Source organism: Schistocerca gregaria, chromosome 4 (assembly GCF_023897955.1).
Source record: "Schistocerca gregaria isolate iqSchGreg1 chromosome 4, iqSchGreg1.2, whole genome shotgun sequence".
Taxonomy (NCBI): domain Eukaryota; kingdom Metazoa; phylum Arthropoda; class Insecta; order Orthoptera; family Acrididae; genus Schistocerca; species Schistocerca gregaria.
This window is the reverse complement of record NC_064923.1, coordinates 233,205,529-233,230,005: the sequence shown is the minus strand read 5'-3', so window position 1 is coordinate 233,230,005 and position 24,477 is coordinate 233,205,529. Positions and strand designations below refer to the sequence as shown.

At 42.6% G+C, this 24,477-nt stretch overlaps 1 protein-coding gene across 2 annotated transcripts in view; it reads left to right on the top strand.

Moving 5' to 3' along the window:
- LOC126267988 (uncharacterized) overlaps nucleotides 1–24,477 on the top strand; it is a 66,350-nt gene that overhangs the window by 702 nt on the left and 41,171 nt on the right. For both annotated transcript variants that reach the window (XM_049973336.1, XM_049973335.1), the window contains exon 2: nucleotides 11,669–11,795. In XM_049973336.1, the coding sequence (XP_049829293.1) occupies nucleotides 11,669–11,795 (127 nt within the window). The remainder of the gene's footprint in view (nucleotides 1–11,668; nucleotides 11,796–24,477) is intronic.

Sequence of the window (24,477 nt, the reverse complement as noted above, 5' to 3'; positions counted from 1 at the left end):
AGGGGTGATAGCAGCGGAAGCAGTCAGAAAAATTTGCGCCATGTATTGGGACAACGCTACTGGACAGAGTACTCTACTTCATTGGCTCCTTACTAAGCTTGCATTTACCGCGAATCTCTTGCCCAACGTAAAGCCCCGAGCTACTGCAAAAAAGCGCAGGTGACGCCTGTATATAGGAAGGGTAGAAGTTCGGATCCTCAAAATTACAGACCAATATACTTAACATCGGTTTGTTGCAGGATTCTCGAACATATTCTCAGATCGAATATGATGAATTTCCTTGATACAGAGAAATTGCTGTCTATGCATCAGCACGGCTTTAGAAAGCATCGCTCCTGCGAAACCCAAATCGTCCTTTTTTCACATGATATCTTGCGAACCATGGATGAAGGGTATCAGACGGATGACATATTCCTTCACTTCCGGAAAGGGTTGGACTCGGTGCCCCACTACAGACTCCTAACTAAGGTACGAGCATATGGGATTGGTTCCCAAATACGTGAGTGGCTAGAAGACTTCTTAAGTAATAGAACCCAGTACGTTGTCCTTGATGGTGAGTGTTCATCGGAGGTGAGGGTATCATCGGGAGTACCCCAGGAAGTGTGATAGGTCAGCTGTTGTTTTCTATCTACATAAAAGATCTTTCGGATAGGGTGGATAGCAATGTGCGGCTGTTTGCTGATGATGCGGGAAGGTGTCGTCGTTGAGTGACTGTAGGAGGATACAAGATGACTTGGACAGAATTTGTGATTGAAGTAAAGGATGGCAGCTAACTCTAAATACAGATAAATGTAAATTAATGCAGATGAATAGGAAAAAGAATCACGTAATGTTTGAATACTCCATCAGTAGTGTAGCGCTTGACACAGACACGTCGATTAAATATTTGGGCGTAACATAGCAGAGCGATATGAAGTGGGACAAGCATGTAATGGCAATGGCAGTTGTGGGGTAGGCGGATAGTCGTCTTCAGTTCATTGATAGAATTTTGGGAAGATGTGGTTCATCTGTAAAGGAGATCGCTTATAAAAGACTAATACAGCCTATTCTTGAGTACTGCTCAAGCGTTTGGGAACCTTATCAGGTAGGATTGACGGACGACATAGAAGCAATTCAGAGGCGGGCTGCTATATTTGATACTGGTAGGTCTGATCATCACGCGAGTGTTACGGAAGTGCTTCAGGAACTCGGGTGGGAGCCTCTAGAGGAAATGAGGCGTTCTTTTCGTCAATCGCTATAGCGGAAATTTAGAGAGCCATCATTTGAGGCTGACCGCAGTACAATTTTACTGCCGCCAACTTACATTTCGCGGAGAGACCATAAAGATAAGTGAGATTAGGGCTCGTACAGAGGCATATAGGCAGTCATTTTTCCCTCTTGCTGTTTGGGAGTGGAACAGGGAGAGAAGATGTTTGTTGTGGTACTAGGCACCCTCCGCCACGCACCGTATGGTGGATTGCGGAGTATCTATGTAGATGTAGACAGAGAACTGTAAAAAAATATTTTGTAGTTTTGAGGAGGGTCAATTTGACATTAGTGACTCTCCACGTTCAGGAAGACGTTCAGCGTTTTATGAAGATCGTTCCAACGCATTAATCCACAGCGATCCACGTTAATGCACTCGACGAGTGGCGAATATAATGAACTGTAATCGTGCCATCATTGTGCGACATGTGAATGCAATGGGGAAGGTTCAAAAATCTAGTGTATGAGATACGCATTCTCTGATCCAAAGATCTGTGGGTGGCCACATTTGCGTCCCTTTTTGCATGTCATCAGTTGGCTTGTGAGCAACACCAATCATTCCTTTCCTGTATCGTAACTGGTGACGACAAATGGTGTCCTTTATGCTAACATCAGGGAACAATGCGACAACTCCCCGGTTTAAAACCTGCGTGCATCCACAAAAGATTATCTTATGCATCTGGTGGAACAGTGATGTTGCGATGTACTACTAAATGCACCCCAAGGTGTAATCCTCACTCCTGACATTTATTGTCAGCAACTGAGACGTCTTTTAGACGCAGTCGAAGAACAACGACCAGGAAGATTGCGTGAAGTGATGATAGTCCACGATAACGCCTGCCTGCATTCTGCTACATTGACTTTTCCGTCAATGCTTTACAGGAGTAGAGTTGAGAAGTAACCTTCCTATTCACCTGATCTTCTGCTCTCGGGTTTTCACCTTTTCTGCTCTCTACCCAAGAACGTAAAAGGTACGTTTGCAACACGACAACCATTTGCACGAACAGTTCGACGATGTTTGCAGCAGCATGGACTGTCAGCTCGGAGACCATGGCAGCGGTTTGCATCCCAGACAGGAGCGCCTGCGATGGTGTACTCAACGACGAACCTTGGTGCACGAAAGGCAAAACGTCATTTTTTTCGGATGAATCCAGGCTCTGTTTACAGCATCATGATGGATGCATCCGTGTTTGGCGGCATCGTGGTGAACGTACATTGGAAGCGTGTATTCGTCATCGCCATACAGGCGCGTCACCCGGCGTGATGGTATGGGGTGCCATTGGTTACACGTCTCGGTCACCTCTTGTTCGCATTGACGGCACTTTGAACAGTGGACGTTACATTTCAGATGTTTTACGGCCCGTGCCTCTACCCCTCATTCGATCCCTGCGAAACCCAAGATAATGCACGACCGCATGTTGCAGGTCCTCTAAGGGCCTTTCTGGATACAGAAAATGTTCGACTGCTGCCCTTGCCAGCACAGTCTCCAGATCTCTCACCAATTGAAAACGTCTGATCAATGGTGGACGAGCAATTGGCTCATCACAATACGTCAGTAACTACACTTTATGAACTGTGGTATCGTGTTGAAGCTGCATGGGCAGCTGTACCTGTACACGCCATCCAAGCTCTATTTGACTCAATGTCCAGGCCTATCAAGAGCATTTTTACTGCCAAGGGTGGTTGTTCTGGGTACTGATTTCTCAGGATGTATGTGCCCAAATTTCGTGACAATGTAACACATGTCAGTTCATCTACATCTACATGACTACTCTGCAATTCACATTTAAGTGCTTGGCAGAGGGTTCATCGAACCACAATCATACTATCTCTCTACTATTCCACTCCCGAACAGCGAGCGGGAAAAACGAACACCTAAACCTTTCTGTTCGAGCTCTGATTTCTCTTATTTTATTTTGATGATCATTCCTACCTATGTAGGTTGGGCTCAACAAAATATTTTCGCATTTGGAAGAGAAAGTTGGTGACTGAAATTTCGTAAAAAGGTCTCGCCGCGACGAAAAACGTCTATGCTGTAATGACTTCCATCCCAACTCGTGTATCATATCTGCCACACTCTCTCCCCTATAACGCGATAATACAAAACGAGCTGCCCTTTTTTGCACCCTTTCGATGTCCTCCGTCAATCCCACCTGGTAAGGATCCCACACCGCGCAGCAATATTCTAACAGAGGACGAACGAGTGTAGTGTAAGCTGTCTCTTTAGTGGACTTGTTGCATCTTCTAAGTGTCCTGCCAATGAAACGCAACCTTTGGCTCGCCTTCCCGACAATATTATCTATGTGGTCCTTCCAACTGAAGTTGTTCGTAATTTTAACACCCAGGTACTTAGTTGAATTGACAGCCTTGAGAATTGTACTATTTATCGAGTAATCGAATTCCAACGGATTTCTTTTGGAACTCATGTGGATCATCTCACACTTTTCGTTATTTAGCGTCAACTGCCACCTGACACACCATACAGCAATCTTTTCTAAATCGCTTTGCAGCTGATACTGGTCTTCGGATGACCTTACTAGACGGTAAATTACAGCATCATCTTCTAGTTTAATATATTTATCCAATGAATACCCGTTTATCATCTGCATTTCTTCGTGGTGTAGCAATTTTAATGGCCAGTAGTGTATCAACAACTGAGACGTCTTGTAGACGCAATACAAGAACAACGACCAGGAAGATTTCGTGAAGAAATGGTAGTCCATGATAACGCCTGCCTGCATTCTGCAAGATTGACGAAAAAATAAAAAGCTGTGCAGAAGTAGGGTTGGTAAATCATTCTGCACCCTCCCTATTCACCTGATCTTGCGCTCTCGGGATTTTCACCTTTTCCGCTCTTTATCGAAGAACGCAAAAGAAACTTTCTTTCCGGGGAAAATGCGCTCCAAACATAGCTAGACGAATTATTCGCCTCAAAACCATGTCCTTTTTGTAGTCGAGGAACCGAAAAATTTTCCCAGCGTTGGCAGATTTGTAAGACTAAAGTCTGTTATATGTATTAAACTTGTGGAAAAACACTACGAACTTATGCACAAACCCACTGTATAAATGATGTAACAAACGATGGACATAAACTATTTATAGAAACAAGAACGGACTGCATCCTCGCCGACCCCTTGTACTTGTGTTGGAGCCGGGCACGTCTTTGCGTGTGATGGCGGATCCTCTATACTGTCCTGGTACTTCCTTGTTCGGAAGCACTATGGGACTTAACATCTGAGGTCATCAGTCCCCTAGATTTAGAACTACTTAAACCTAACTAACTTAAGGACATCACACACCTCCAGAATTCGAATCTGCGGCCGTAGCTGTAGCGCGATTCCGGACTGAAGCACCTAGAGCCGCTCGGCCGCTTCTCACTGCTGATGCCTATATTCGACCCTTATACCTGTGGCCTCCGGAGACTTTTAAGCACTGAAATATGGTCTCCTGCGCGTATTCTCGTTCGTCCGATTTAGAATTACGCTTAAACCACTGTTATTTCATGTTAAGACTTTCCACAACAATTTCTATGAACAGTGTTATATCGCTTAAGCTATTTTGTTAGACTCGTCAAAGCTTCTACACTGCTGATGGGCCGGCTATTTCAAAATAAATAAACAGCTCTATGAGTTGGGAAATGCACCCTTAGTCCATCCTACTGCATCACCATTATTTGCTTTGGTTCAAATGGCTCTGAGCACTACAGGACTTAACTTCTGAGGTCATCAGTCGCCTAGAACTTAGAACTATTTAAACCTGACTAACCTAAGGACATCACAAACATCCATGCCCGAGGCAGGATTAGAACCCGCGGTTCCAGACTGTGGCGCCTAGAATCGCTCAACCACCCTGGATGGCATTATTTGCTTTATTCCCCCTGTGCTAATCAATTATCTCATTTTGCCAACCATCATGTTTGAAGTTATGCTCAAGTCCTCAGTTATATGCTTACAGGTAACACACTTTTTAAACCCCTCTCTATCGAACACCCACATCTTGTCAACTGAACACATTTCCAAGGAATTTAGTTAATTAATCAAATTAATGCATAAATAAATAAGCAATATACTGCTCAAATTTAAGTCAACTTCATGCCATGAAATCTGTTTCTTCAGGGAGCGTTTCGCTATTGTCCCACCAATTTTAAGCAGTTGTGTTCAGTTGATTTTTAAGCAGCTCTGCTGTAGGGTAATTGTCAGTTCGGTTTCCATGTCAAATTTTAGGAAATTCTTGTAGCACATATAAATAAATGAACACAATTCCCAAGGCAGTACCTTCATCTCCAGAAACAGATTAGTCTGAGTCTTTTTCCAAGCTGGGTAGGGTTAATGGGGGAGGGGTAATGGGAAGTACAGGGGAGGGGAAGTGGGGGAGGGTGGGGGGAGTGGTGTTGATGAGTTCAAAAATGCGATGTTGTCACATCCGCCCCCAGGGAGAGATAGTGGGGGTGGGTGGGGAGGGGCACGATAAATAGCCACCATCTTGAGTAATTTTGGCAATGCTGCAGACTTTTTTTGACTCTCTCTTCGTTTCTTTACTTAGGTATCCCACACAGCACAGCAATATTCTACCAATGGACTAACAAGCGTAGTGTAGGTACTCTCTTTAGTAGACCTGTTGCATCTTCGAAGTGCTCTGCTACTAAAACGTGGTCTTTGGTTTGCCTTCCCCACAACATTATCTTTGCTATCATTCGAGTTTAAATCATTCGTAATGGTAATTCCTAGGTATTTAGTCGAAATTGAAGTCTCTAAATTTGTATGGCTTTTCGAGTAACCGAAACTCAACACATTTCTTTTTCTACTCATGTTGATGACCTTATATTTTTCTTTTTGAGAGGCGATTCCAACTTTCCACACCATACAAATAACGCGTCTATTCATTTTGCAATTGTTTTTGACTTTCTTATGACTTTAGCACACTGTAAATAACAGCTTCACCTGCAGACAAGCTAAGAGGTCTACTCAGATTGTGTCCTAAGTCGTTTCAGTGGATTAGGGATACAATAGGGCCTACAACACTTCATTGCAGAACGGTGTATATCACTTTTGTTTTGCTCAATGAATTTCCGTCAGTTACTGCGTACTGTACCCTTCTGATAGCAAATCACAAATCTATTTGTTCAGCTGAAGTGATAACACGTAGACATTAAATTTCATTAGCTTTTGTGAGGTACGGTGTCAGAAGCCATCTGGAAACCAAGAAACACCGAATCAATTTCAAACAGCACTCATTACTTCGCGAGGATTTTAAACTAGTTGCTTTTCACGAGAATGATAATTTTCTGTATCTGTAATGACTATGTGTCAACAGACCGTTAGCTTTTCCAGGTAATACATAAAATATTAGAGTTATATTATGTATTATAATAATTTGTAACGAATTACAATGTTTTATGTAGCGAAAATGTCTTTGTAAGGTATACCTTGTTAGAGTTCAGTGGTTCCCGCCCGAATAGCCCTGCGTATTACTGCATTTTCTTTCTACACACGGTCAGGGCCACAGCCCTAGTTCAAATCCGCCCGATGAATTAACGGCGAGGCCGTGGGTGCCGACGAGCCTTCCTCATGGAACACGCCTATCTCACCACTGACTACTAGTGCTAGACACATACGGTTGCTGACAAGTATGGGCCTGAAGATAACGTTGTAACATCATCGAAACTAGTTGCCAATAAAACCAACACCTCAATACAGCTGGAGGAATTTCGTCATTTTTTAACATACATTATTGATATTGTCTGACGTCGACTTTGATTTTTATGACTACTTTTCACGTTAACCAAGACAAATTACACGTTATTTTACTCTTCCTTGTAATATTATTTTTTGTTAGCCTTCTAGGTATAGAAGTTGTTTTTATCATCAGTCATCTGACTGGTTTGATGCGGCCCGCCATGAATTCCTTTCCTGTGCTAACTGTCCTAGCCTCTTCACCTCAGAGTAGCACTAGCAACCTACGTTCTTAATTATTTGCTGGATGTATTCCAATCTCTGTCTTGCTCTACAGTTTCTGCCCTCTACAGCTCCCTCTAGTTCCATGGAAATCATTCCCTGATATCTTAACAGATGTCCTATCATCCTGTCCCTTCGCTTATTAGTGTGTTCCACATATTCCTTTCCTCTCCGATTCTGCGCAGAACCTCCCATTCCTTAACTTATCAGTCCACCTAATTTTCAACATTTGTCTGTAGCACCACATCTCAAATGCTTCGATTCTCTTCCGTTCTGGTTTTCCCACAGTCTCAGAAATTTTTTCCTCAAATTAAGGCCGATATTTGATATTAGTAGACTTCTCTTGGACAGGAATGCCCTTTTTGCCATTGCTATTCTGCCTTTGATGTCCTCCTTGCTCCGTACGTCATTGGTTGTTTTACAGCCTAGGTAGCAGAATCCCTTAACTTACTTCGTGACCATCAATTCTGATGTTAAGTTTCTCGCTGTTCTCATTTCTACTACTTCTCATTACCTTCGTCTTTCTTCGATTTACTCTCAGATCATACACTGTAATCATTAGACTGTTCATTCCGTTCAGTAGATCACGTAATTAATCCTCACTTTCACTCAGGATAGCAATGTCAGCAGCGAATTGTATCATTCATATCCTTTCACCTTCAATTTTACTTCCACTCCGGAACCTTTCCTTTATTTCTATCATGGCTTCTTCGATGTGCAGGTTGAACAGTAGGGGCTAAAGACTACATCCCTATCTCAAACCCTTTTTTGGTCTCCCACTCTTATTATTCCCTCTTGGATCATGTACATACTGTATATGACCTGTCTCTTCCTATAGCTTACCTCCACTTTTTTCAGATTTCGAACATCTTGCACCATTTTACATTGTCGAACGCTTTTCTCAGGTCGACAAATTCTATGAACGTGTCTTGATCTTTCTTTAGTCTCGCTTCCATTACTAACCGCAACGTCAGAACTGCTACTCTCGTGCCTTTACCTTTCCTAAGCCCTGATCGTCATCTAGCGCATCCTCAATTTTCGTTTCCATTCTTCTGTATATTATTGTTCTAAGGAACTTGAATCCATGAGCTGTTAAGTTGATTGTGAGATAATTCTTGCACTTGTCAGCTGTTGCCGTCTTCGGAAAGTCAGATGGTATGTCGCCAGACTCATACATTCTACACACTAACGTCAGTAGTCGTTTTCTTGCCACAATTTTAGAAATGCTCTTGGAATGTTATCAATCCCTTCTGCCTTTTCTATGTTAAGTCCCCCAAAGCTCTTTTAAATTCGAATATTGGATCCCCTATCTCTTCTAAATCAACTCCTGTTTCTTCTTCTATCATATGAGACAACTCTTGCCCCTCATAGAGGCTTTCAGTTTATTCTTTCCGCCTATCCGCTGTCTCTCTTGCATTTAACAGTGGAATTACCGTTGCACTCTTGATTTTATCACCATTCCCCTACAACTGTATTTCAGTCTCCAATGACTTTCAGATTTTCATCCCCCTTTACATACTGTATTATTCCTTCAATGTCATCATACACTTTCCCTATCTCGTGATCTTCAGCTTGCGACGTCGGCATGTATACCTGAAGTATCGTTGTCGGTGTTGGTTTGCTGTCGATCCTGATAAGAACAACCTTATCACTGAACTGTTCACAGTAACACCCTCTCTGCCCTACCTTCCTATTCATAACGAATCCTACTCCAGTTACATGATTTTCTGCTAGTGTTGATAGTACCCTATACTCATCTGACCAGAAATCCTTATCTTCTTTCCACTTTCATTTTGTCAAGAACTAGCCCAGGCTAGCGAAAAACATAGTTTCATCTGCATTACACATTTATTACGAGTTTCTCTATTAGTGAATGATTACCTTAGATGTCACGCTTGCACATTTACAATCTGTAACCATGGTGGCCAATTAATACCTGTGTAATTGCCTACTGTGTGTCTTCACACTCCCTAAGACTTATGTACTCATTAATCCAATTTTAATTTTCAAATGTTCAAATGCGTGTGAATTCCTAAGGTACCAAACTACTGATGTCATCGGTCCCTAGACCTGCACACTTCTTGAACTAATTTATGCTAAGAACAACACACATGCCCATGCCCGAAGGGAGCACTCGAACCGCCGGTGGGCGGGGCAGCCAACTTTAATTTTTATTTCGTACTCAGATATCCGATTATGGTCAAACATTAAGACGAACAATTTCTATAAAACGGAGCTAAATAGGTTCTGAATTTTTCCGGGTACAAATACAATTTTAGCTTGACCTTCTAACAGCTGGGACATTCAAAACAATTTCAATACTAAATTGCAGGGAGGGTTAATTGAAATATGGTATTTGTTATTTTGAGAATAAATTGTTAATTAAAAGCTGGTAAAATTTGCAAAACATTTTGAAAAATCTTCTAATAGTGTCAACCCTTTTGACAGTATTCCCACATATACTATGGGTGAACCTCTGGTGGAAGTAATTTCTAGAGTGGTTGCTAGGTACGTAACTGATAAGAGACTGCTCGCTATAAGGGGGAAATCTTAGTTAGAGTCGGGTTCTGCCACAAATACTTACTTCTCTCTAAGTTTTCAGTGCAATTGTGACACACTCATGGATATATTCATTTCATTGCAGAGCATTTAATCATTCACCTATTGTTAGAATTGCTGAGCATTACATGTAAGAGTCTCTCGAATGTCTATACACAGGTCAGACTAACAGTATTAACAGTATAGGTGAGACGAGTTCGTCTACATCTACATAATTACTCTGAAATTCACAATTAAGTTCCTGGCAGAGGGTTAGCCGAACTACCTCCAAGTTATTTCTCTACTCTTCCACTCTCAAAGATTTTTCGGTGGGACCTCTGATTTTTATTATGTTTTTATGATGATCTTTTCTCCTCACGTAGGTGGGCGCCAACAGAATGTTTTCGCAATCGGAGCAGAAAGTTGTAAATTGAAATTTCACGGAAGGATCCTGTCCCAACTAAAAACGCTTTTGTTTTATGACTGCCACTCCAATTCACACATCGTGACCGTAGCACTCTCTACCCTGTTTCGTGATAATAAAAGACGAGCTGCCCCCCTTTGAACTTTTTTGATGTTCTCCGCGGACCCATCTGATGAGGATCCAACAGAAATTTAGCGGACTTATGTACTCATGTGGATGGCTTCAAACTTATTATTTAGAGTCAGTTGCCACTTTTGGCATCATACAGATATCTTGTATAAATAATTTTGCAATTGGTTTTGAACATTTGATGACTTTACAAGAGCATCATCAACAAACATTTTAAGAGAGTTGCTCAGACTGCCTCCGTCTGGAAATTAGAAAAAATCTGTTAGACGTCCGCTGTCAATAGAACTCATTGCTTCGCGAGAATAAAGTGCTAGTTGTGTTTCACAAGAATGAAATTCTCGGATTCATGTTGACTGCTTGTCAATAATTTGTCAATAATTCGCTTTCTTCGAGGTAAGGTTCATGAAAGAGACCATGTGCTACCTCATAATGCGATAAGCCAGTACTCTTTACAAGTGGAAGAACTAGTTTTCGCATCATATTACTTTACACATAATTAAGAGAGGTCAATCATTGTCACAGTCAATCTGAGAGAACTGCTAACAAAATACTAGGAGTGTGCTATTCTCTGATTGTGATAAAAATGCCAGCTTAGTCGTTATCCGTTTACAGTATATATGAATGATCTATCAGATAAGGTCGGAAGCTCGATGAGGCTGTTTTGCAGACGATGCTTATGTCTACAGGAAGGCGATAACGCCGAAGACAGCAGCGAAATGGAGTTAGATCTGTGTAGAATCGATGATTGGCGCAGGAAATCTCAAAATCAATAAATTTAACATACTGCGAGTTAATAGGCTAAGAAATCCATTACCTTTCGATTACGTTGGATTATGCTGCTAGTGAAAACTCACTGAAGACAGTAACAATCGTAAAACACCTAGGAGCAACAGTACGGAGGGACCCAAAATTAACTGTAGGAAAAGCAGACGCCAGGCCGATATTCGCTGGCGGAATCTGAAGGAAACATAATTCATAAAACTAAACTCCTTCAGAACAGTCCTGAAGGCTCAACGGTACCGACAGACCACCGACGTTATCCTCAGCCCACAGGCGTCATTGGATGCGGATATGGAGGGGCATGTGGTCAGGACACCACTCACCCGGTCACACGTCGGTTATCGAGATGGGAGCCCGTACGTCTCGTTTAGTCAGCGCGAGAGCTTTGTGGAGAAGCTCAACAAACTTCAGTGGAAGTCGTTACATCATTGCCGCTGCGCTTCACGGAGAGTGCTACGGTTGAAATTCCGAGAGCGTGCTATTGAAGAATAGTTGGGCAACAAATTAATGCATCCTACTTATGTTTCGCAATAATACCGCGACTAGAAAATCAGAGATGCAAATGTACCTAATTCATTACTCGCCTTTTTTGTTTCAGGAACTACGGAGCGGCCATGGAACAGAGGAAAGAGATTCATGAACCAGCTAGCACAGCTGTTAGACGCCAGAGTGAAAGACTATGGAATCTTCCGGTTGCCTCTTCACGACTACACCCAAGAACTGAAGTGAGACCTCATTTATCAGCACTGCTATATTCTACAAGTCATTGTTATTTTCGTGTAGGTATAACTTAACATACCGAGTGTGGGCATCTGATACCATCCTAAATAATATACCATACTTCCCAGGCTGGTCTTTCGTAAAGACCTTAAAGGGACTTCTTCCTCGAAATAGGGCGAGCATTTCATCGATAGTTAGATCAGCACTTGGTATGTAGTATTTCACAAACATTTCGTCAATTTTTGTCGCAAACTTCACGAAGGTGGCAGAACTTATCCTGTTTACGTCTTTCGGTTCTTGTTTCTTTATCATCAAGTCTAATCAGGAACAGAAATCTCCACATCAATGCGACTCATTGTAGCTATGTAGATATTCTTTCCCAGTACTTTCCCCCGTAAGTCCTAAAGAGGCAGTCTAGTGTCACAATTTATGCCCATGAGTATCAAAATACCGATGAAGGTGTACATTTCTTCTATAGTTGTAAGTTTTAAGTTCTTATTACGAGCTTCTTGGTTTGTATAGTCCACGATAATCTTCATTATTTCAGGAGTTATAAAATTTTTGAAAGATTCTAACACACTACAGGTCAGGCCTTCATGAGTCAAACCTTCACGAAAATCCACTGTATTTTGTACTGATCTGCGTATTTGCATTGGAGGCGCAGTAATACATTCCCTACCGCTTCTTGCTGTAGCAATGACGCTGGAAGCAGTTGCAGGCTGTTTATCAGGGGATGAACTCCGTGAACTTGACTCATTTTCAATTGCTCTGTCACTAACGTATGTCAGCACTGTATCATCTTCTTCTGGATCACTTTCATCACCTTCACTTGCTTCATTTATTGTAGCTGGCACCTCTTCATCTGTGATAAACTCTTTATTATGACTGCGAATAATGTACAACTGCTCCAACAACAAGGGAGATTCTCCCTTCTATTCCAGTCTCGTATTGTTCCTGGAAAGAAGGATTGTCGGTATGCCTCTGTGTGGGCACTAATCTCTCTGATTTTATCCTCATGGTCCCTTCGCGAGATATACATAGGAGGGAGCAATATACTGCTTGACTCTTCGGTGAAGGTATGTATGTTCTCGAAACTTCAACAAAAGCCCGTACCAAGCTACTGAGCGTCTCTCCTGCAGAGTCTTCCACTGGAGTTTAATTATCATCTCCGTACCGCTTTCGCGATTACTAAATGATCCTGTAACGAAGCGCGCTGTTCTCCGTTGGATCCTATCTCTTCTATGAACCCTACTTGGTACGGATCCCACATCGCTGACCAATATTCAAGCAGTGGGCGAACAAACGTACTGTAACCTACTTCCTTTGTTTTCGGATTGCATTTCCTTAGGATTCTTCCAATTAATCTCAGTTTGGCATCTGCTTTACCGACGATCAACTTTATATCGTCATTCCATTTTAAATCACTCCTAATGCGTCCTCCCAGATAATTTATGGAATTAACTGCTTTCAGTTGCTGACTTGCTATATTGTAGCTAAATGATAAGGGATCTTTCTTTCTGTGTATTCGCAGCACATTACACTTGTCTACATTGAGATTCTATTGCCATTCCCTGCACCATGCGTCAATTCGCTGCAGATCTTCCTGCATATCAGTACAATTTTTCATTGTTGCAACCTCTTGATACACCACAGCATCATCCGCAAAAAGCCTCAGTGAACTTCCGATGTAATCCACAAGGTCTTTTATGTACATTGTGAATAGCAACGGTCCTAAGACATTCCCCTGCGGCACACCTGAAATCCCTCTTACTTCGGAAGACTTCTCTCCATTGAGAATGACACGCTGCGTTCTGTTATCTAGGAACTCTGCAATCCAGTCACACAATTGGTCTGATAGTCCATACGCTCTTACTTTGTTCATTAAACGACTGTAGGGAACTGTATCGAACTCTTTGGTTCTCAGCGATGTCTAAAGTGAGAGGTGGGGGGAGGGACAGGCAAAAACTGCCCGCGCTTACATTAAATATGATAATAACCGACCAAGCTGTGAGTAACGGGCGTGAGTCGTGATTCGGTAGCTCAGACGGTAGAGCACTTGCCCGCGAAAGGCAAAGGTCTCGAGTTCGAGTCTCGGTCGGGCACACAGTTTTAATCTGCCAGGAAGTTTCATATCAGCGCACACTCCGCTGCAGAGTGAAAATCTCATTCTGGATCTTTACCTGTACTTGACGCGCAACAGATAAACACAATACGTAGAGACAGTCTCGAGCTATACTCGTTTCACCACGAACGTAAATTGCTCTTTGACCAGAATTATATCCATAAACAAATTTCAGTCACCACATTACCAACACAATGAGAACTATTATGACTACGATATAAACAAGTTCCTTCGACAATCATATCTAGGCGTTGTCAGTTTATACTTCCTGTAACTGCATCTTTACCATCTTCTGTGCTTATGAACATTCCTTGTAAGGTTGTCATGAACTTCTAAATACATTTTCAAAAATTGGCTTAACAAAGGGTGGCCATAAATTACGAGGTCGTGCTGAAAATTAAACCCTTTGAATTTTTCATGTGAAAAATCTTCAAGCTTCTTAAAGAAAACAAACATTATTAACAATCTACGTCTTTATTCTCCATGTCTACTTATTTATTTCTCAATACAGTCGCCCTGGCGACCAACACATTTCTCCCAACGACAGACCAATTTTGTTGATACTGCCATTGTAGAATGTTTGAAGTTGCTGACGGAACCACAACCTCACCTCCGCTTCCACGGTTCATCACTACCAAAGTGGAGTCCTCGATGATGCTCTTTTAAGTTTTGCAAACAGGTCAAGTCGTGACTGTATGGAGGGCGTTCGATGACAGTAAACCCAAGACATCGGATTATTGAATATGTCTTACTGAAGGATACGGTGCCCCATGTGTTGAAAAACACTACGCATTCGAAATTAGATTAAGGCACATTATTTGTAACTCACTGACATAGTTACGTTACACAGTGCCAAGGTGCGAGCTACAATTCAACATCTCTGAGTGGCATGCACTGATATCGTTTCATGTAATCGCCTCTTCGATTGATTAATAATCATCGATCCATTCTTCTTATTTCAGAGCATTTCAATCATTCGTCTAATATCGTAATGGTGAGTCATTCACACGTTAGACATCTATTATCTGCCACACCATGATCCCTTCGCAAGCCTGAAATATGGATTTATGAGTTCCCTGTTGGTACGCAATACCCACTTCAGACTGTCTGCGGTAGGAAGGACAGAGCCATAGAGAGATTCAACACCTTTCGTATTGTGAACTTCCTCTTTATTTTAACATAAAAAACTAAGTTCAACTTATTTATTTATTGGAATAACAACTCCAATGTATTGACTATTTGGAAACAGAATAACTCACAATCAAAAATCTGTACCAGATTCGTTAATAGCAGACAAATTAAATACAACAATAGCGCCTGTAGCAGTACAACAAAAGAGCTAAAAATTCTTTGTCGGAGAAAGTTTAAGATACAAAATCCAAAATAGAAATAGACTCCGAAAATAAACACCATAAAAGAAAATTACCATACAGATAGCAAAGGAGCGCAAAACAAGCAAAAGCTATAACCAGAGAAAATTTATGGTAAATATTCCGTTCTGAACAACTAGTGAGAACCTTCATGAATTTAGCAGATCATAAATTTCCTAGAATTCGGTCTTTTCAAATACCATCAGTGCATACAAGGAGTAAGATTAATAATCATTCAACTGGCCGAGCCACAATTGCATAAACACATTTAATTGAACAAATCTAGTATTTACTCAATTGGCAAATTAACCGGTTCATACTTCAACAATTTAAAAGAGCTAGAAAAAAATTAAAAGTTAGGATGCAGTAGGCGTGTATTGATTAAGAAAACAAATAAATCCATCGACGTGTTTTCCAGTCCGGTCTTGGCATGTCGTTGTGGGCTCGGAAAGATTAAGTAGCGAAGGACCACCTGCATCCGGCTGGCCGTTTTGTCGAGCGGGGACTTGGCTCCTCTTTGGGACGCTGCCCCTAATCTTTCAACCAAGTCCCCACAAAAGAAACACAAATGGTAAATTGAGAGAAGAATACAGAATTTAGTACAGGAATTGGGCCAGGCCTCTACTATAGACCGAGGGCCGCCACACGACAGTCAAAATTACAGCAACAAGAAAACCAAGAAAATAATTTTTCAGTGAGTTAACAGAGCCAAATCAACGAAACTTGTAAAGCGGCCAAAAACTGATTACAGTTAGAGAGCACGAAATCTGGCTGCCAACCACAATTTGTACAAAACTCACGGCAAGTTGGCGAGGGGCTAAACAGGTAACCGCCTCTTGGAGTGGAGCACTAAACGCCAAGTTAACACGTTCCGATGGCTAACGAACCCTGACTACCAATAGATTGAACATAACCTTCCGAACAACATTATAGGCACTACAAAAAAGTAGTAACAAACACAAAGTAAAGTCCTCACTGACGGAGACTCAGAAGGCCTAATAACTAAGATTAAGAGACCCCCCCCCCTTGAAAACAATAAAAAAAGACACAGTCAAACTAGGTAGTAAAAACATTAACGAAGACGCTCCAGTAATAGTACATGCAGGACGTCGCTCTTTAAATGAATCCACTTAAAATATAAATACGATGCCTTACAGCAAATAACAGACTGAAACATTACACAAACAAACAATCGGAAAACTACCGAACTAAACAATCAGCGATTCGTACAGGAAATGGCAGTTACACCTATGGCTACTGCCGATGCTCTGCTCACCCGCATCCGACAAACCAAATAGGAAGCTCACCAGACACATCCGTACTACGATCCAGGAAAAACAACGAGGAGCCGACATAGCAGCGGTCCATCTCTAGGACGGGTCGGTCGCTGAAGCACGTAACACGCTCCTTCCCATGTTACGCGCCCCACACGTCCAAAGCTTTGCAGCCGGCCGTAACCGAGGTAATACTGGTTCGCAACCCAGGAACCACCTGTCTTCCATGTATCGCTGCCGAACCTTTACCAGCCACCAGCTGTCGGCACACTATTCGCCTCGCCGCCAGGCTCGAACTTGACCATCTCGCCGCGAGCGAAACGTTTCAGCTTCCCGGTCGTGACAGTCACTGCCCTCACCTCTGATATTCGCACGAACCACGCTCTCCTAAGGCAAAGATGTGATGTTCTACTAGAAAACATGGTGCGATCAATTGATCGTACAACTATTCACCTATCATTTCCTGAACCATTAACAAGCGATCGTTAGGATACTCAAGATCTGTTGATAATTTAAGTGTAAGATTCTCTTGAATGTCTCTGCGCAGGCCAAACTAACATCACAAAAGGTGTGATGAGGGCGACATGCTCAAATGGATTGAAAATGCTCGTCTTGTGTTTCAGTCCTTTCCCTTAGCTCGACATACCTGTGAAAAAAGCCCGTAATAAGTAGTCAGATGACCGCGGTGGCTACGGAGTCCGTCCTTTTCGTCCAGTCCACCTATCTGGAAACTCGAAGTTAAGTTGCAAGTGTTCCAACTCTTATATCTTGTCCAGGTAAATATCACCGTTGACTATTGGATCGCTGGGAAAGAGTGGACCAATGATCTAATTTCTTACGTAAGTCTGATCACACGTTGACCTTAGGACGCCGTCTTTCCATTTCACAGTCTAATCGCCATAAAGAAACATTACGCCAGCAGAGTTTGCGGGATACTTGAAAACTTGACTCGTCAGCGAAAGAAATATTTTCCGAAAGGTAACTGTGTAAACCTTTGTTAGCACTGCATACTGTTCGCGCTGATTTTTGCCCTTCGATTTAAGTACTTGAAGCAGCTGAACCTTGTAGACATAAAGACGTAACTTCTTATGCAAGATTTTGTCCACTGTTGATCTCTGGACGCTGTACACACTAATCTTTTGTGACACCCCTTGCAGAAGTCCGTCGTTCGTTGTCCCTGTTGGCGTCTGAAACCGATGACCGTCCCGCCTCTGTTTTTACGGCAGATACTGTTTCCAGGGGTTTGTCATCAACAGTGTAGCTATAGAGCAGTGGATTTCTTTGCCTATGTATGAGCAATATGTTACATTTATACTGCCAGAGCCCGCATCATTCATCAATCCTCTGAACGTTCCGTCAAGAGCGACGTGTTGAGTTCTGTCTGCAAGGAAGTCTTGAAGACAGTCACAAATCTGCTCCGATACTTTAAGCTCGAATTTTTTTTAATAAACAGCAGTGCCGGACGGTATCAAATGCCTTTCTGAGGTCAATAGACAGGGGATCAACCTGAGCGCCATTGTCTACGGCGCTGTGTATCTGATGGAGGAGCAAATGGCTCTGAGCACTATGGGACTTAACTGCTGAGGTCATCAGTCCCCTAGAACTACTTAAATCTACCTAAACTAAGGACATCACACACAACCATGCCTGAGGCAGGATTCGAACCTCCAACCGTTGCGGTCGCGCGACTCCAGACTGTAGCGCCTAGAACCGCTTGGCCACTCCGGCCGGCGATGGAGGAACAGAGCGAGCTGAGTTTCGCAGGAATCTGTTTGCGGAATGCATGTTGATTTTTATAGATGATATTTTCCTCCTCCAGGAACGTGACAATTCTTGAGCATAAAACATGTTCCACAATTCTACAACAGATTGACTCAATGATGTATGTCTATGATCGTGTGCATCTGTCCTACAGCCATCCTTAAAAACGGGAATGACCTACGCTTTCTCCCAGTCGCTAGGTACCCTTCGTTTCTCAAGCGATTTACGATAAATTATTGCTAGAAAGTGAGAAAGGTCTTACACATAATATTTGTAGAATCTTATAGGTATATCATCTGGTCCTGACGCCTTTCCACTACTAAGCGAGTGCAATTTCTTTTTTTTTTTTTTTCTATTTCGCGATCGCTTATCTCAATATCTGCCATTCCGACGTTCGAACGACGATTGAAAGATGGGACAGTGTTACATTCCTCCGTGGTGAAACAATTTCGGAAGACCGAATTTAAGTTTTGGCCTTCTCCCTCTCATCTTCCGTTTCGGTGCCAGTATGGTCGCTGAGTGAATGAAGAAATGATTTTGACCCACTTACTGATTTACTGATTTTACATACGATCAAAACTTCTTAGGTTTTTCACTCAGATCGGTCAAAGTCATTTAACACTTCTCTCATTGCTCTCCTTATGCCCAATTTCTTTTCGTTCAGCTTTTGTTTGTCACCTACGTGTTTACTTCTCTTGAATCTGAGATGGAGTTCTCTTTGTTTAGGAAGCAGTTTTTGACATAGCTATTAAACTATGATGGATCTTTTCCATCCTTTAAATCTTACTCCGAACATATTTGTCTGGTTCGTACTGATGTTTCCTTGGAATTTTTTTCCATTTGATATCAACATCTTCGTTATCACCGAACATTTGATAGTGACTGCTCGGATAAACATATACTCTGAAATTTGTGTGCTGTCACTGTTGCTAGGGAAAAATATCTTCCTACCTTTATAAACATTCTTTGTCAGACCCGTTGTCATACATGCTATCACTGCCTTATGATCACTTATATGTTCCTCTACATTAACTGATTCAATGTGTTTTGATCTGTTTATTGCCAGGAGGTGTAAGATGTCACCCTCACGAGTTGTTATGTTACAAAGAACTCGGCCTGCAGCTGGGAAAATTTTTGTTAGTTAAAACACGACCAGTTTCGCGGCTTCAAGCCTTATCATCAGATGCGCCTACACAGTAGAAAGAAAGATACAGTTCACCAGCTTTTGTGAACGTTAAAAGTGTTGGTTCTCTAACTATCTGCTCAATTTTCGGACAAGACATCCAGAACCATCTCACACGAATTCTTGTCGCTGGCACCAGTACTGATAGCGTGACACTCCAAATCTATACCTGGCAAGTTGAAGTCACCCACTATTACAAGGGCATCATCAGGAAAATTACTAAAGATATTCTGCATGTTATGTCTAAAGCGCTCTACCATTAGAGCTTCTTACCAGGCGGTCTATAAAAGCATCCGATTATCGTTTTTGACTGATCTTCGATACTTAGCTTCATCCACACTAATTCACACTCGGAATTCGTAATAACCTAGCAAGATTTTATCGCGTTCTTTAATGCAGTAAACACGCCGCCACTATTGCCGAGTAATCTATCCTTCCGATAAATATTCTAAACTGAACTTAGGATTTCGTTGTCATTAACGTCTATTTTCAACCAACTTTCTGTTCCTAATACTATCCTTCCATTATAACCTTCAGTAAGCGATGCTAATTCTGGGACATTTCCTTGGATGCTCCTCCAGTTTACAAAAACAGTTAACCCTTTCTATCTCTGATCTGCAACGGAAAATGTTCTCTGAGGACGTTGTGGCTAATTTATAAGGCAAATCGTCTTTAATTCCAAGGGAGGGTTTCTATAACTTAAAAAAGCACCATGTGCACGCCACACGTACTCCGCTACCCTAATAGTCATTTCCCGGGTGTAGTGCACGCCCGACCTATTAAGGAGAGCTCTACACTCCTGTACCCAATAGTGGAGGACGAGAAATTCGCATGCGATACAGTCGCAGAATCGTTATGAGCCTCTGGTTTAGGTCTTCCATCCTGCTGCAAACACATTCGTTATGCTAATATACTTCCTCTATCATTTTCTCTTCTTTTGACATCGGCCTCTATAGCTGATAATTCTGAATAGAATATTACTATCGCAGCTATGCTCACAGTAACTCGCCTTCTGCGGTGATTTCCTGTTTGCATACTACTACAATACTATTTCCTGCTGTTGATATTACCCTTTATTAGTCCAACCAGAGATTCTTGTTTTCTTTTCGTTTAAATTCACTGATACGCACTATATCTAGACCGATTCAGATTTTCTAACTTCACTACCACATTCAGACTTCTGATTTTCCACACTAAGACTCGTTGAATATTAATTACTTCATTGTTATTAAATATTTTTCTCGCAACTATCTCCACTTTGGCAGTTTCCTCTCGGAGATGGAATGGAAGACTAATATGGAATCTCTTGCCTGTGGAAGATCATCATGACTCATTCTCAATTACAGACAGCATGCCCTGTGGATTATCATTATTTGTTGCAAATCTATGGGTTTCCACTGTCTTCTGATTCCTCCTGACTACGATCATCGCTGGTTCATCCGCCTTTTTGGGTCGTTCCTCTCATCAAGGGCAAAATGGTGCCCTCTATTGTAGGCTCTTCAATCATTTATAAAATGGATTTTCGTAGATTGTAAATGGCTTCTTCTATCGGCAGCATTCGACAACCAAGATGATGAAATTTATTCAAAACTAAAGCAAGTACTGACATGGGACGCGGAACCTTCGGCATACGCATTACTGGTCAAGAAAGTTACCTACAACTCGGCTCTATGTATACTAAGTGATCAAAAGTACCCTGACGCCCGCAAAAACACAAGTTTTCCATATTACGTGCATTGTACTGCCACCTACTGACAGGTGCACCATAAAACGACCTCAGTAGTCATTAGACATCGTGAGAGAGCAGAATGGGAGCGCTCCGCGGAACTCACGGACTTCAAGCGTGGTCAGGTGATTGGGTGTCACTTGTGTCATACGACCGTACGCGAGATTTCCACACTCCAGAACATCCCTAGGTACACTGTTTCCGATGTGATATTGAAGTGGAAACGTGAAGCGACACGTTCAGCACAAAAGCGTACACGCCGACCTGTTGACTGTCAGAGACTGCCGACATTTGAAGAGGGTCGTGATGTGTAATAGGGCAGACATCTATCCAGACCGTCACACAGGAATTCCAAAATGCATTAGGATCCACTTCAAGTACTATGACAGTTAGGCTGGAGGTGAGAAAACTTGGATTTCATGGCCGAGCGCCTGCTCATATGCCACACATCACATCGGTAAATGCCAAACGACGCCTCGCGTAGTGAAATGAGCGTAAACATCGGACGATTGAGCAGTGGAAAAACCTTGTGTGGAGTGACGAATCACGGTACGCTATGTGGCGATACGATGGCAGTGTGTGGGTATTGCGAATACACGGTGAACGTCCTGTGCCAGTGTTGTAGTGCCAAAAGTAAACTTCGCAGTCGGTGGTGTTACGGTGTAGCTGTGTTTTTCACAGATGGGGCTTGCACCTCTTGTTGTGTTGCGTGGCACAATCACAGCGCAAGCGTACATTGATGTTTTTAGCACCTTCTTGCTTTCCCACTGTTGAAGAGCGATTCGGGGATGGCGATTGCATCTTTCAACAAGATCGAGCACCTGTTCATAATGCACGGCCTGCGGCGGCGTAGTTACACAACAGTAACTGTAATGTACTAGCCTGCACAGAGTCTGACCTGAATCCTAAAGAACACCTTTGGAATGTTTTGGAACGCCGTCTTCGTGACAGGCCTCACCGACCAACATCGATACCTCTCCACAGTGCAGCACTAAGTAAAGAATGGGCTGCCATTCCCCAAGAAACCTTCCAACACCTGATTGAACGTGTGCCTGCGAGAGTGGAGAGTGGAAGCTGTTATCAAGGCTAAGATTGGGCCAACACCATATTGAATTCCAGCATTACCGATGGAGGGCGTCACGAACTTGTAAGTCATTTTCAGCCAGGCGTCCGGATACTTTTGACCACATAGTGTATGTACTAACTAGACTCCTGGCAATGACTGCAGTTGTTAAGTTGTAAACTTACTTTACGTGTACAAAATGTATACGGTATTTCCGCACCTTCATAAATATTTTTAAATATGAGTTCAGGTAGGCTGAGGCGACAAAACTCATGGGATAGCGATATGCCCGTGTACAGATGGTCGTAGTATCGCATACACAAGTTGGAAAGGGCAGTAAATTGGTAGAGCAGTCATTGGGACTCAGGTGATTTATGCGAAAAGTTTCGCAACGCTCTTACGGAAGCACGACGGAAGTTAAAAGCTCTGAACGCGAAATGGTAGTTGGAGCTAGATGCATGGGATATTGCACTTTGGAAACCATAAGGAAATTCAGTTGAACAGTGAATTTACTTTCAAAACCTTTTCGTAAAAATGTACTCTATTTACTAGCGATTCATCAAGAACATTAACACATTTAATCACACTATGGAAGTAGTTGCCAGTGGGTAACTGATGAAAATAAATTAAATTTATGTAAAGAAATGGAAATTTTATTCCAAAAAGCCCTTATTTTTTAAACAGGTTTAAAATTATAATCAGAAAACACCTTCTAAATATCAAGTTAAAATTTATTCAGAGGCAGAAAGAACAAATTTTGACAGTATGAGCTTTAGGTCTGAGAACCTTGCCGCTCCCTTTTGACACAGCCGTAGTCATGATCGCTCACAACAACCTCTGAAAGACTACACTGGTGCAAATCTGCAACACACCAGATTACTTTAAACAGAAAATTTTAATAACTCATACAAGCACATAAACTGTGCACCCCGTAGGAGGGATGGAAATGGTACAAAACACTAACATTAAAAAATAAACTTGCCACTGAAGGTGCAACTTGATTTAAAAACCTCTCAAGAGGATAGGCAAGATAAAAACATATTTCAGGAATTCGGCCGTTACATTTCAAGCAATAAATTCGTTAACACCGGATCCGACAAACATGACAAAGGTAGCTATTAACGTAGGGCAGACCGACCGACAGACAGAGAGACACTAACTGCCTAACAAATGCGAACGAGAGACAGACTAGCAAGCTGGGGACGAGAGACTGACCAAGAAAAGAAGTAGAAATTAACAGGTAAATGAAGAAACATAAGACGAATCACGTGACTTCTAATAAACTGCGATGTCTGGCGAAAACCTGGCGCAGCACTCCCAAAACGCTCTTTCGAGCCGTCCGCTGCCAGCCGATGCAACGGACGCAGGAAGGCACACCGAACTCCCGTCTCACGGCGTCGCAGCTCACACTAGCCAGACCGATGTCGTGGGTTGACTCCCGTAGCTCTCGTGTTGGCCGCGAAGCCACTACCCCTCGCTATACGGCGCGGCCGGCTGGACTCACGCGGCGACCTCACATGCGCCGACACTCAAGGTGGACAAGTCGTCTTGTGTCTCAGTGTGCGACCGAGCAACCGATCGATCCGACCGCCAATGACCATTGCCGAAACAAACTCGAGCAGAGTGGCGGCCTAACACATACTAGCACTCCAGACGACAGACAGACACTGACTGGCCCACACTGAGCCGGCTGACCAACAGACCAGACTCACCGCCTATCGAGTTCATAGCGCCCCTTAATTGCACGCGAGCAGGCTACCTTTTCCCTTTTCTACCAGAGGGAGACACCAAAGCTGCGATTGCCACACCGGCGCCACCGCCAGAATCGGAAGGCGACTGCTTCACACTACGCGCTGCGGCGTGCTCTTCAAAACAGCAAATTTTACCACGGCTCGTCAGTATTCCGAGAGCCACAGAGTCAAGAATGTGCCGAGAATACCTCAGTTCATGCATTATCTCTCATCACGGTCAACGCAAAAGCCGACGGTCTTCTCTTAACGACCGAAAGCAGTGACGTATGCATAGAGTTGTCCAGTACTAACGGGCAAACAAGACTGCGTGGCTCAACTGCGGAAATCAATGTGGGACGTACGACGAACGTATCCGTTAGGACACTGCAAATTTGGCGTTAATGGATTATGACAGCAGGAGACCGACACGAGTACCATTGCCAATAGCATGACGTATC